This window comes from Pezoporus occidentalis, unplaced genomic scaffold (assembly GCF_034315485.1).
Source record: "Pezoporus occidentalis ecotype Australia unplaced genomic scaffold, CSIRO_AGI_Poc_V1 ctg62, whole genome shotgun sequence".
In the NCBI taxonomy this organism is placed as follows: Eukaryota; Metazoa; Chordata; class Aves; order Psittaciformes; family Psittacidae; genus Pezoporus; species Pezoporus occidentalis.
The window spans coordinates 1,812,535-1,824,717 of NW_026915966.1; the positions used below are offsets into that span (position 1 = coordinate 1,812,535).

The window sequence follows — 12,183 nt, forward strand, 5'->3', positions numbered from 1 at the left end:
TCAGAAGTTACTGGTTGTTCTAGCACTGAGAGCACTTGAGAGTAACAAGCAGCCCTCTCTGACACTCAAGCAAAGGCTTCAAATGCCTCCTTTGTAAACAGTTAAATCTGTGAGATAAAACAATTAAGTTTGAAGTGAACGATCTCTTCATCTTTAATCTTGGTGCAGTGGATGTACTGTACTGGGGAGCTTAGAGCCAGCCCTGAACTAAGCACAAACCAGGCAGCCCCATCACACCCTGGAAGTGACAAGGGGAAAACAGGAAGTATTTTGCTTTCTTGTACTAACCCATTAGAGCTGTCCTACCACTGGTGCTTCTAGAGCTGGTTGGCTGTAAGCGTACCATGTCTAACTGTGGTACTGTGAGCACCCCTGTGTGACATCAGGAATCTGCTCCTCCTCAGTTGTTTCTGTGACCAAATTCTTTATGTAACTTCCTGGGGAGAAGGACTTGGGGGTGCTGGTCACTGAGAAAATGAACATGAGCCGGCTTCAGTGTGCACTCGCAGCCCAGAAACCAACTGTATCCTGGGCTGCATCAAAAGGAGCGTGACCAGCAGGTCAAAGGAGGTGATCCTGCCCCTCTGCTCTGCTCTTGTGAGACCTCACCTGGAGTATTGTGTGCAGTTCTGGTGTCCTCAACATAAAAAGGACATGGAACTGTTGGAACAAGTCCAGAGGAGGCCATGAGGATGATCAGGGGCTGGAGCACCTCCTGTATGAAGACAGGCTGAGGAAGTTGGGGCTGTTCAGCCTGGAGAAGAGAAGCTGCGTGGAGACCTCATAGCAGCCTTCCAGTATCTGAAGGGGGCCTATGGGGATGCTGGGGAGGGACTCTTCATTAGGGACTGTAGTGACAGGACAAGGGTTAATGGGTTAAAACTTAAACAGGGGAATCTTAGATTGGCTATAAGGAGGAAATGCTTTACTGTAAGGGCGGTGAGGCACTGGAATGGGTTGCCTGAGGAAGTTGTGAATGCTCCATCTCTGGCAGGGTTCAAGGCCAGGCTGGACAGAGCCTTGGGTGCCATGGTTTAGTGTGAGGTGTCCCTGCCCAGGGCAGGGGGGTTGGAACTGGGTGATCTCAAGGTCCTTTCCAACCCTAACTATTCTGTGATTCTGAGCAAGCCTGTTCTTCAACTCAGATTTCATGAGGGAGCACTGCATCACACTAACTGTGATACTAAGCACCAATGTGTAGTTACACAACAGGCATTTTAACAACAGCAGAACTGTTAATAACCAATTCTTCAAACCTGAGACCGTTACTGAGTTTTGGCAGCAGCCATCCCTTACAATGACAAACCTCGTTTTCGTTTCCCAAATACGAAGTTACTTGAGCTCAAACACAGAAATAAACTAGACAGTAAATAAATTTAAATGATGTAAGCATCAGTCTGAAAAATGTCACCCACAACCCCGAGGCAGCTTTGTTCTCTGAGCATGTCTTGCTTTATTTTAGTTCCATGAAATGTCAATGAAGACAAAAACCCATTTAATAACCAAATAAATAATGTATTTTTTTTATAGCTGTCTATTCTCATGTACTGACTACTGCTTGAAGCAGGGTGTTGGGCCACTGCACCCATGACCCAGGAGCATCATCTGGAACAAGGAACTACATTTAACATGGCAGCAAAACTAACAAACTGATTTAAGCTTTGGTGAATCCTTCTTTGGAAGAAGGGGCCCTGCTCCCCTGCCCTTGGAGGAAGGTAAAAGGAGGTAAATGAGTGAATTACGCTCTACAGAAGTGGTTGTATAATTCATGCCATCTTATGCTTGGGAAACAACTAAACTGTTCCAATTCAAAGTATTTGCTTGAATACAGGGTTTGTAGTGTTTTGAGTAATGACATTTCATGGGAGATTTGAGCTGTTCTGCTAATTCTGTTGTTCTGCAGCTTGCAGAGATCCTTCCTTTCCCCAGATCCTGCCAGTGCTCATCATGCCAAGAAACTGTCTGTGCAGTTGATGTCTGACTGTGTGCACAGCCCGGTCTCTGATTCATGGAGAACTTCCAAGATTCCCTCCCTTTTTATGTTGTTAAAAAAATATGGATCTTTGTCTAGTAGTGAATTTACGCATGCCACAATGGTATGTGGTGCATATACATATATATATATAAAACACACACACATATATATATATATATATATATATATGCGCATGCACATGCACAATGGTACCACAGGACAATGTACCAGATAGCTCTTTAGAACAGAAGAATCCTTTCAAGCAATGTTTTTTTTGGCCTTAAAGCTATAAATAGCTTAAAAGCAGGTATCGTTTCTTTCAGGTTTCAAAGGCATCCAACTTTTATTTAACTTCTTAGTACAAAAATTATCAGTTCTTATCACTATCTGGCAACAAATGCACTTACCAGTTGGTATCGCTGAGTATGGTCAGAACTGAATCCATGATGGCAGCATCCAGCACATCGCTGTAGGTTATCAGCATCTCATACAGTTGGCTGGCTGTTGTTTTCCGTATCTATGGGAAGAGGCAGAGGAAGGTCACTGAAGGCTGCACAGCCATGTGTGGCAGAGCCCAGTGCCACCGCTGGGACTGGCTCCTCATCACAGGGACAGCAGTTTATGGTGAGCACTTTGTTACACTCAGAACTAGTCTGTCCATTCCTGCCTCTGACATGGATCCGGTGCAGGAAGGGAGTTTGCTTTTGCACCTCCAGGAAGTTCATGCTACTGAACAGTGCATTTTCACTGCCCTTTTCCAGTGTTTCAGATTAAGGGTACAGCTCAGTGCCTCACAGGGAATGAAGTCAAATGTTTGAGACTGACCCATCCCTGGAAGCCAGACTGGATGGGGCTCTTAGCAACCTGAGCTTGTTGAAGGGGTCCCTGCTCATTACAGGGGGGTTGGACTAGATGAGTTTTAAACTCATTCTATGAACTGGACAATTTCTTTGCTTGAGGCAAAGTCTGGCTCCGAGTTGGGCTGCTGCAGGCTCACAGAACAGACTTCCAGCCTGGAGATTGTAAGAGTCAGCAGAACTCTCAAAACCTGCTGGGAGATGGATGAGGAGTTAACCTGAACATTTTACACTGTGGGTTCTGGAAGCAGTGAACACTGCAGTGAGGCTGGTTCTGAAGTACAGTGTGTGGCAGGATACCTAATGGAAGACAGCAAAAGTGCAGCAAAACCTGCTTCTGTTGGTTTTTTCCAGGAAAGCCTGATGCTAAGCAAAGGAAGGCAAAAAAATGAGGTTTAGTAACTCTAGGCTTATTTCTGGAGTAGCAGAGTCCAATTAAACTGACCCATCTGTAAAAGCAAAACATATTTATGATCTAAAACACCAATGGAAATGGAAATGAAATGGAAATGTTCTCTGTTCAGTTCTTACATTGTGCCCTTCCTGCAGAGGATTCTTCTTGTAGCCAGTACACACAGCATGGGAACAGCTGCAGTAAAAATCTGCAGTCCCAGCCTTTGCTGAGCACCACCTGATTTTAACCTTTAAAAGTAACTGGCAAAAGTAATCAGGGTTAGAATAAACAGTGTTGGGTTGCGTTGGCCGGACACCAGGCTCTTCAGGGGGTTCTCCAACCCCTTCAGGACCTCATGGGTTGCCATTGCCCATGGCTTTGTTTCTTCTACAGTGCTTGGCTGTGGATGCAGCTCCATGGCTGCCCATAACATCAGAGGTGCAAGTCCTACCTACTCACAGGAACATCCATCGACGTCCCCAGGGGAAACCTTGCACAGAACACCAGGGCTACATGGAGCTGTTGGATGTGTTTGGCATCACAGCAGCTGCAAGCCAGGGATCCTGGGTTTTATATGGTGAAAACCACCCCAAACCCCACAGCCTTTGCTAAGGCAATGGAAGTATTAATCAATCAGCTAAGATATTATTATCCCCCAGATGATCTTCTCTTGTACATACTTGGAACTAAGAACTGATTTTTGTGCCCTGTTGCAGTTAGTTACATGAAAAGGTAAACCCCTGATAAACCTGCCTGCATTGCACAAGCCCTCGTCACACCTGACAAACACAACAAATAAATACGTTTTTCTTGAACCAGAACTATCAGAAATACCACAAAGCTAACAGGGATGTGTCTGATTGGAACCCTCAAGCTCTGTATGGAGAACAGATCTTCACTGTGCTGGGTGCTGAGCAGAAGAAACAAATGACTTAGGCACCTAAATTGCTTCTTACTTTCCACAGAGGTGTTTCCACTGTATGGAGCAGTCAGCAGCCTGTTTCAGGTGGCAGCACTGCAGATAGCAGAGCCTTGAGAAATGAAACCTATTGTATACACTGATGTCCATTGCAAAGAATGCTGCTTTGATGCAGATTATTTTTTATGTGTGAAGTATTTTAGACAATACAGTTGACAATACGCAGTGTCTTCAGTACTTACTACAGGAAATGGATGGCAAAGGAGGAGAAACAACTGAAAGAAAACTTTCTCTCTCATGTCTCCTTGAAACTGAATCAGGCCACAAAACCTAGAAAACACAAGGAAGAAAACAGATCGAGTTGGACCTGCAGAAGTGCGTTTTGCGGGTGAGAAGGAAGAGGTGTATCTGAGAAAAGGGAGGGATGCTCTGCAGTGCCCAGGAAATCTTGGTTCCAAGTGCTGTGGGAAAGCAAACACTGAGGTACCTGTGCTGAGTTCCCAGAGGGCTCCTGAGGTGCTGCTCGCTGTGCCAAGTGCAAACATGGTGTGACTGCTGACGGGCAGCACTGAGGGCGCGCTGGGACCCGCACGTGAACCAGCATCACGTCGACACCGAAGCACAGGGCAGGCTTTGCCAGTGGAGAAGTCTCCCAGTGAACCCTGGTGCTGCCTCCTCTGCTACCTGGACTGAGGGCTTTTACCCTGGAGCTAGATGTGTTTAACCCCAGTTAAACAAGGAAAGGAAGCTCTCACAACTTTCTATTATGTGTATTTGTGGGCTTTTTTCAATTACATTTCACATGAAATAGACCCAGCTCTTCTATCTGGTAATTTAAATTCTCTTCACTTCGTACAAGCAGAGCAAAGATTAGTTTATCGACTCACACTCCGATGCTAGAGCGAAGCTTCCGGATGTCTTTGGATCTCTTGATCTCTTCTTTACAAAGGGTAAATAACTTCACTGGAAAGGGATGGCTGAAAATGGGAAAGAAGAAGAGATGAACAATCAGTTCCAGTAGGATTTCAAACACATTTAATGACTGTAAAGGTACCAAATTAACATTCAAAGGTGAGGAAAGACTGTGCAGAGCAAGGAGTGCTTTCTCCACAACAGCACAGTATCAGGCTGCCCTTTGGTAGAGCCACAGGCAAGTCTGGCTACCACCTCACTGGGTGTTTTTGGGTTTTAATAGGGAATGAATTAGCATTAATTATTACCCTATTTCCACTGCTACAACCTGCATGCTGAGGACTGAACTCCATTTACCCAAACCGACCCAGCAGATCCAGGATACGTGGCTAGCCATGGCTGCTGTTTGCAACAGAGCGTGGTAGGATGAGGAACACCATGTCAGGAATTACAAGACATAGCCAAACAGAGGTTATTTAGTCCGTGTGTCACTGTGGTGCGCAGGTCGTTCCCTAAGGGCTTCCACCAGACTTTACCTACAGGGTGATAAATGCTGTTCTTAAACACTCCACCATTTCACTGCCTGAATTCCTTCGGTGATGCCGGACAACGCAATTAAACACAGGGCTTGAGCCCCGTTACGTATCTGAGCCACGAAGCCAGCTTTAAATACATTGAGCAAATTCTTTCCTCTTTCCACACCGCCTGGGAAAGGTGATTCCCACAGCTCTTTCCCAGCCACTCGTACAAACACAAGCATTGTCAGGATATTCCAAGGAGCTATTAAAGAGACGTAAGGAGGGAATACTGCTTTCATTTCAGTTCAAATGGTTTAATCTTTTACTTGCTACACTCAAAGCTGGAGTGCTGCAGATGCAAAAGAAACTCTTTCCTATTTGTCTAGCAGCATGATTAACTTCGGGGCTGCGTATTTTGGAGGCCTCTCTGTACTGTGCAGAAAGCAAAAACAGTGACATCCATTTGCTGCTACTGCGATGCAAAGCTGTGGAGGAAAACTGCTCCAGAGAGGTGTGCGGCATGATCTGCTGGAAAAAAAGACCATTTAAAACAAGCTGTTTATAGGAATGACACGATGTTTTGTGACCTTAATGCACCTTTTACATGCAGCTTCCCTAACAAGAGCTGCTGCTTTTTAATTACGTGAAACAAAACCCAAAACACTGGCAAAGACTGACTTCGTTAAAAACCCCCCGAGCAACAAAGCATGGACCCACTAAGCTAAAGAACGCTGTCTACAGCCATAAATATTGTCCAGAAACCCCACTGAAAAAGTAGATTAAATTACCAAGGCTTCAGTGCTGATACTGGGGCTTCATAAGAAATGATCAGAGCCAAGAGTGGCCTCCAGGACCAAACCCCCTGTGGGGGCTGATTTAAAACACCTCTGTCAGATGCTGGAAGAGCAGGTTCCTCGCCATGCACTGCCCATGGTCCTGTCAGCCCCGCTTCCACATTCTGTGGAGCGTGACAAGCACGGGACGCATGCACAGGGGAGACGTGTGATGAGGATGACAGACACCTGCAGGACTGAGTCTGTGTGTGTGTGTGCCCACACCTCAATTTGTCTGCATGCACCAGGGACCTGCTCACCTCATACCAAGAGACTGAATGCGTTCTTTTGCCTTGGTGAAATTTCTCCTCTTCCCACCCCCAGTTACACAAAGGCATTGTATGGACGACTACTCACAATACCTGAGCACTTGCCTGGCTTTCAGCACACAACAACAGCAATGTAGTGAATTAGGTGAGATTTAACCTGGTTGAACAACAGGGATATCGCTGGGAAGTGCAGCAACAAAGAGACCAATTTCAACAAAAGCATCTGGAATAAATTTAATACACATAACCTCACGTGCAGCATTTAGTGCTTAAAACAGATGCGCTTCTGTCATTTGCCAATTTCACATTTGCAATAACTAAACCTAACCTGTGTGTGATCTCAGATGACTCAAACAGCTTGGCCTCCTGAAAGGAAATTGAGAAAATTCCTTCTCCTGTGTGGGCACAGCGCCAGCAGGAACAGAGTCGGCATCTGGGGAGAAGGGATCAGCCTAAAGCCTTCACATGATGTGAGCTGGGCACACGCGGGGCTGCAGCAAGGGGAGGGCTTTTTCCTCCTGAAGGTGAGTGAAGCTTCAGCCGCTCGGCTCACACTGCCTGGGGTGGCCAGGAAACCCAACAGCCTCTGCCAGGCTCTGCTGCTGGGTGCCTAATGTAAGAGCAGCAGAACTGCTCTGAAGAAGTCCATGTTCAGCAAAGAGAGAAATCACAGAATGCCATAATGGTTTGGGCTGAAGGGACCTTAAAGCTCACCCAGCTCCAACCCCTGCCACGGGCAGGGACACCTTCCACTAGAGCAGCTTGCTCCAAGCCCCTGTGTCCAACCTGCCCTTGAACACTGCCAGGGATGGGGCAGCCACAGCTTCTCTGGGCACCCTGTGCCAGCGCTTCAGCACCCTCAGAGAACACACGCAATACGTAATGCACAGCAGTACAGAGAAATCTTCAGTCGGAGCTCAGTGGGACACAGACCATCCTGAAACACTGCAAGAGCGCCAGAAAAATGTGATACATTCACAGTGCATGGATGCTTCATACGTACACAGAAGAATCAGACTCAATGCTTTTACTTATTACTCCAGAAAGCATTAGATCCTGAACTGCCATTCACAGGCTATTCTGTTGCCCTGGTGCTCTGTGTTACACTAAATCTTACCATAGTTCCTCAGGACCTACCAATCTCCCTGCAGCCACAGGAGCTGTAACCAGAAAACGATCACCCAGTGCCAGGTTTGCAGGCGGCTTCCATTCTCTGATCAATTCACACTCCCTACATAATTATGAATACAGCTCTGAATATTCACCAGGTACCTTGAGGTGAAACGGGGAGGGTTTGGGTCATGCCACCATGGTGAAGGAATCCCATTTCAGCTGAGCTCTACGTCCCTGTTTGGGCAGGAGGGCACACGGGGCAGGGAGGAAGCAGGAGGTGAACGATGCTGCAGTTTCACAGGCGCTTTGTGCCTGTGGACACCTGCCCTGCTGCCAAGAGAAATGGTTTCCCTCCCTTCCCTTCCACTGCTTCCCACTTTATTCTGGCACGGTTTGTGAGCACACAGCAGAACAGATCGAGGAACGACCTCAAGCTGAGTTTTAGAGGGTATTTTTAACCTGGAACAGTTCCCTAATGCCATTCATCACGTAGCAATACAAACCATTCCTGCCAGTTCACAGGAGGGGGAGACTCCCATGCTGGACATGCAGGTTTAAGCCAACTTAAGATGAACAGGAAGTAACAGCCTTAAAAATGGCAGGAAGAGCTTAGCTTTCCATACTGCAGACTCAAAACTAAGCCAAGCACAACAAAGAGAAGCTGCTTCTGAGAGACTTGTGATTACCCCAGTGATACTGAAGCTGATTCATTTCAAACCCCACAGGGCAGGTGTTTACCCTGCACTTCACTTCCCCACTGGCAGGTTCAGCAGGACCCTGGCAGAGAAGTGACCCACACACCAACCATCAATCTAAACAGGAGCACTCAACATATGACAGCTGAGGAGAAACACCCAGGGGTTCACTCGCCCTCCTGAACTAAGATCACAAGACACCAGCCCTGCAGAGAGCTCCACCAGTGCTGAAAGCCACCTACAGAACCATGCCAGAGATGTCAAGCTGCATATTCTGAACTTGAGGAGCTGGGAGGTGGAAGAGGCAGGAAAACGCCTCGCAGGTCACATCTCTGCAGGGCAGGAGTGACACCAAGTGGCAATGTGCTTCAACTGGAGCAGCGAGCTCTGAACGAGTGTCAAACTAATCCAGCCAAAAGTTGTTAGTCACAGAATCACAGAACGGTTTGAGGTGGATGGGACTTTTAAAGCTCTTCTAGTTCCAGCCCCCTACAATGAGCAGGGACACCTTCCACTGGACCAGGTTGCTCCGATCCTGCTTAAATTAAGCAGTGTAGGATATTACCTACTCTGGACTGCTGCTGTTTTATTAGGAAGTAAGGTTCAGGACAGTTCACACTACCCCTTGCTGAAACTCCAGTCAGCCCACTGTAGTAAAAAATGAGGGAAGTCAATGAAATGGAAACAAACACCTCAAGGAATGTCAGTCTTTCATTCCCAGGTTCTCCAAAAGGTTTTTCATTTGCTATATGACAAGAAGTTTACAGCAGAATAGAAGCAACAGGAAAGCTGCTCACCAGCAGTAAGCGTGCTTTTAAAAACACCTCATCCCTCTTATTACTGTTTAACTGTAAGGCACACATTATAGAGCAGCAGGTGGCCTTTTTGTCAAAAATATGCTTGGATCACCTTCAAAAATCTTCTCCCCCTCTTCTCCCCCCTAGGTTTTATTTCAGGCCTTTTCCATCAAGCTTTACAATGGCACCACAGGACTGAGTTTGAGCCTCACTGGCACAGCAAACACACTGATGCTACCACACGCGCTCTGTCCAGTGCCCCATGATGCAGGAGACAGACTCTTCCTGGGATTTCCACCCATCATCTATCATTCTCCCCTCAGGGAAGGCTGGAGTCTGTGTGGAAGTCCCCAGGTCACCGGCATGATCACCAAACTGAACGAGCACTATTCATTCTATCTGTGAGTATCTGACTAATCTTCAACTCTCACTCAATTAAAAGAGACTATCTAAATACACACTTCAAAACAGGAGCAGACTCAGTTGAAACCTTTAGATTCATAAGGCTTTTCAGATCTATTTGCTGCCTGCAATTCTTGAATCAAGAGACTCCAAAACCAGTACAAGTGCTTGTAGCATTTACACTGTACAATTCTGCAAACACCACTACATGTGCCCCGACGCTGCCTGGCAGGGTCTGTGGAATATATCTTAATATTACTGGAATTAAAACCATTCTCCTCTGAAACATCTGCAAAAACTTAAAATCACCAGAGCCACGTACACTCACCCCTGGAGTCCCATGGACCCACATCTAGAGCAGTTCAGCAGCACTGTAAGATTTAAGAGGCCTGTTGCATGGTGGAAAACACACAGAAAAGACTTTCAGCAACTTACTTCTCTTGCATGGTAAAGGTGTCAAAACAGCCATTTGCCAGCATTTGGTCCAGCATTGTCAGGAGAGGTACAGACACCCTGATGAAAGAAGATCATTTAACAATGTAAATACACTTCCTGGCATACATATACACAGTGTTTTAACGAGAAGCAAAGAAACTTCCTATCTACCTACACATATTTAAATTAGAACCCTAATTTAGACAGGGGAGGGTTGCTCGGGGAGTTGTGTGTTGGCTAAACCATCCTCCTTGGCTGAGAGGGGGACCTTCTGTTAGAGCCAGAAGGAAAACACCTGATTTACAACACGCCTGGTTTCAACTTGCAGGGTCCTGAAAACACAGTTCATGGGAGTAGAAAACAGTGATTTATTTTCTAGGATATAAACAACACATTGCACAAAACCTACCAGCAGTTACAGCGGGCAATTACCAAGTGAACCGACACACAATGTGTCAGCTGCATTAACCGCGGTCGTCTTTTCTGTTTCAACAAATGAGAAAAGAAACAGAATAGACCTGAAAATCCTGTTAATAATCGTGGGTTTTTTTCACAGTAGGGAATATTTTCTATTTTGCACATATTAGAATCATAGAATCATAGAATGGTTTGGGTTGGAAAGGACCTTCAGATCATCCAGTTCCAACCCCCTGCCATCGGCAGGGACACCTCACACTAAACCATGGCACCCAAGGCTTTGTCCAACCTGGCCTTGAACACTGCCAGGGATGGAGCATTCACGACCTCCCTGGGCAACCCATTCCAGTGCCTCACCATCCTAACAGTAAAGAATTTCTTCCTTATATCCAATCTAAACTTCCCCTGTTTAAGCTTGAACCCGTTACCCCTTGTCCTATATTGATAAGTGAGGCTTAGAGAAATTAATCTCATTTTGCTGAATAAGTCACCTTTAAAGAAAAATCTTCACAAGAAAATGATACCTCCTTCAAGTATTTATGAAAGAACTCTACCTAAAGGAAATGCAGACTGGATGATACTGAAGAGCGTGCAGCAATATATAACCCCAGTACTGCATTATATAAAACCTGGTGTTTATCACATTATGCATGATAATGTGATAGTAAATGCAAAATACCCTACACCACTCCTTTGCTATAGGTTTTACCAAAGGCTCCACTGTAGCAACCTGATGGCGTGAAGCACATTTAACAAGGCTCAGGCATGCTTCATCTAGCCCTACTAAAAGACGTGCCATGCATCTGATTTCAAGCTGTCCTGCTGTTAGGAATGAAGAGCACAGGGAAACGGTTACCGGTCGTTCCGCAGGTTGTCCTCAAAGACCTGGAGCAGTGTTTCACAAAAACTCTCCAAAGCGCTGGAATCGTTCTGGATTTTCTTCATGTAGTCAAAAAGGCTCTGGGCAGAGTATCTGAGCTGCAAGAGAAGGAACCTCAGATGCAGGTACAGGGAACAAACCCCACTGTACAGTTATGCTTGTCCCTCACTACCGGAGGTGTAGACCTGCACTGGAACACACACTTCCAACAGCAGCCAAGTACATTAAATTCAATAACAATATCTGACAGGAATGTGGCTATTTCACTTGCATTAATCCCTTCTCAAGGAAGGGTTTTCCTTCCTTTTTTACGTTTTGCCATTGTAGGAAAAGAGACCACATTAAAGGTTTGTTATTTTCTTTCTCTCAAAGTAAAACATCCCCAGACCGCTGTGATTATCCTGCTTTACTTCAAACAGTAATATTGTTATGGCTGTGAAAGAGCACACAAGAAGTTCAAGAGGTAATATTTATTAAACAACTGAACACTGCAGACAAGCTCTTGGGCACTTGGTACAGGCCACACCAACCACTACTCAGGTTAGAAATGAAAACCAACTCAGAAGTAATGCCTCTTGGTTTAACTTTGTAATGTTCATCAGCTGCTTCAGAAAGATGGAGGGGCTTTTAATGCCTGTGCCCAAGGCTCAGCTGGAAGCATCCCTCTGTGTAACACCACCCCACAAACATGGCAGGGTCCAGCCTTGGCTCAGCACCTCCCTACAGCGATGAGCCCAGCCCTGCAGGAACCACAGCCCCACAGGCAC

The 12,183-nt window shown here is 46.0% G+C and overlaps 1 protein-coding gene across 3 annotated transcripts in view; it reads right to left on the minus strand.

Moving 5' to 3' along the window:
* TBCD (tubulin folding cofactor D) overlaps positions 1 to 12,183 on the minus strand; it is a 122,486-nt gene that overhangs the window by 3,543 nt on the left and 106,760 nt on the right. For 2 of the 3 annotated variants that reach the window (XM_062639750.1, XM_062639752.1), the window contains 5 exons: positions 11,393 to 11,514; positions 10,120 to 10,197; positions 5,033 to 5,122; positions 4,388 to 4,475; positions 2,383 to 2,492 (listed from right to left, as the gene is read on the minus strand). In XM_062639750.1, the coding sequence (XP_062495734.1) occupies positions 2,383 to 2,492; positions 4,388 to 4,475; positions 5,033 to 5,122; positions 10,120 to 10,197; positions 11,393 to 11,514 (488 nt within the window). Of the gene's footprint in view, positions 1 to 2,378; positions 2,493 to 4,387; positions 4,476 to 5,032; positions 5,123 to 10,119; positions 10,198 to 11,392; positions 11,515 to 12,183 lie in introns of all 3 variants that reach the window. The other variant, XM_062639751.1, reaches the window with a different exon arrangement.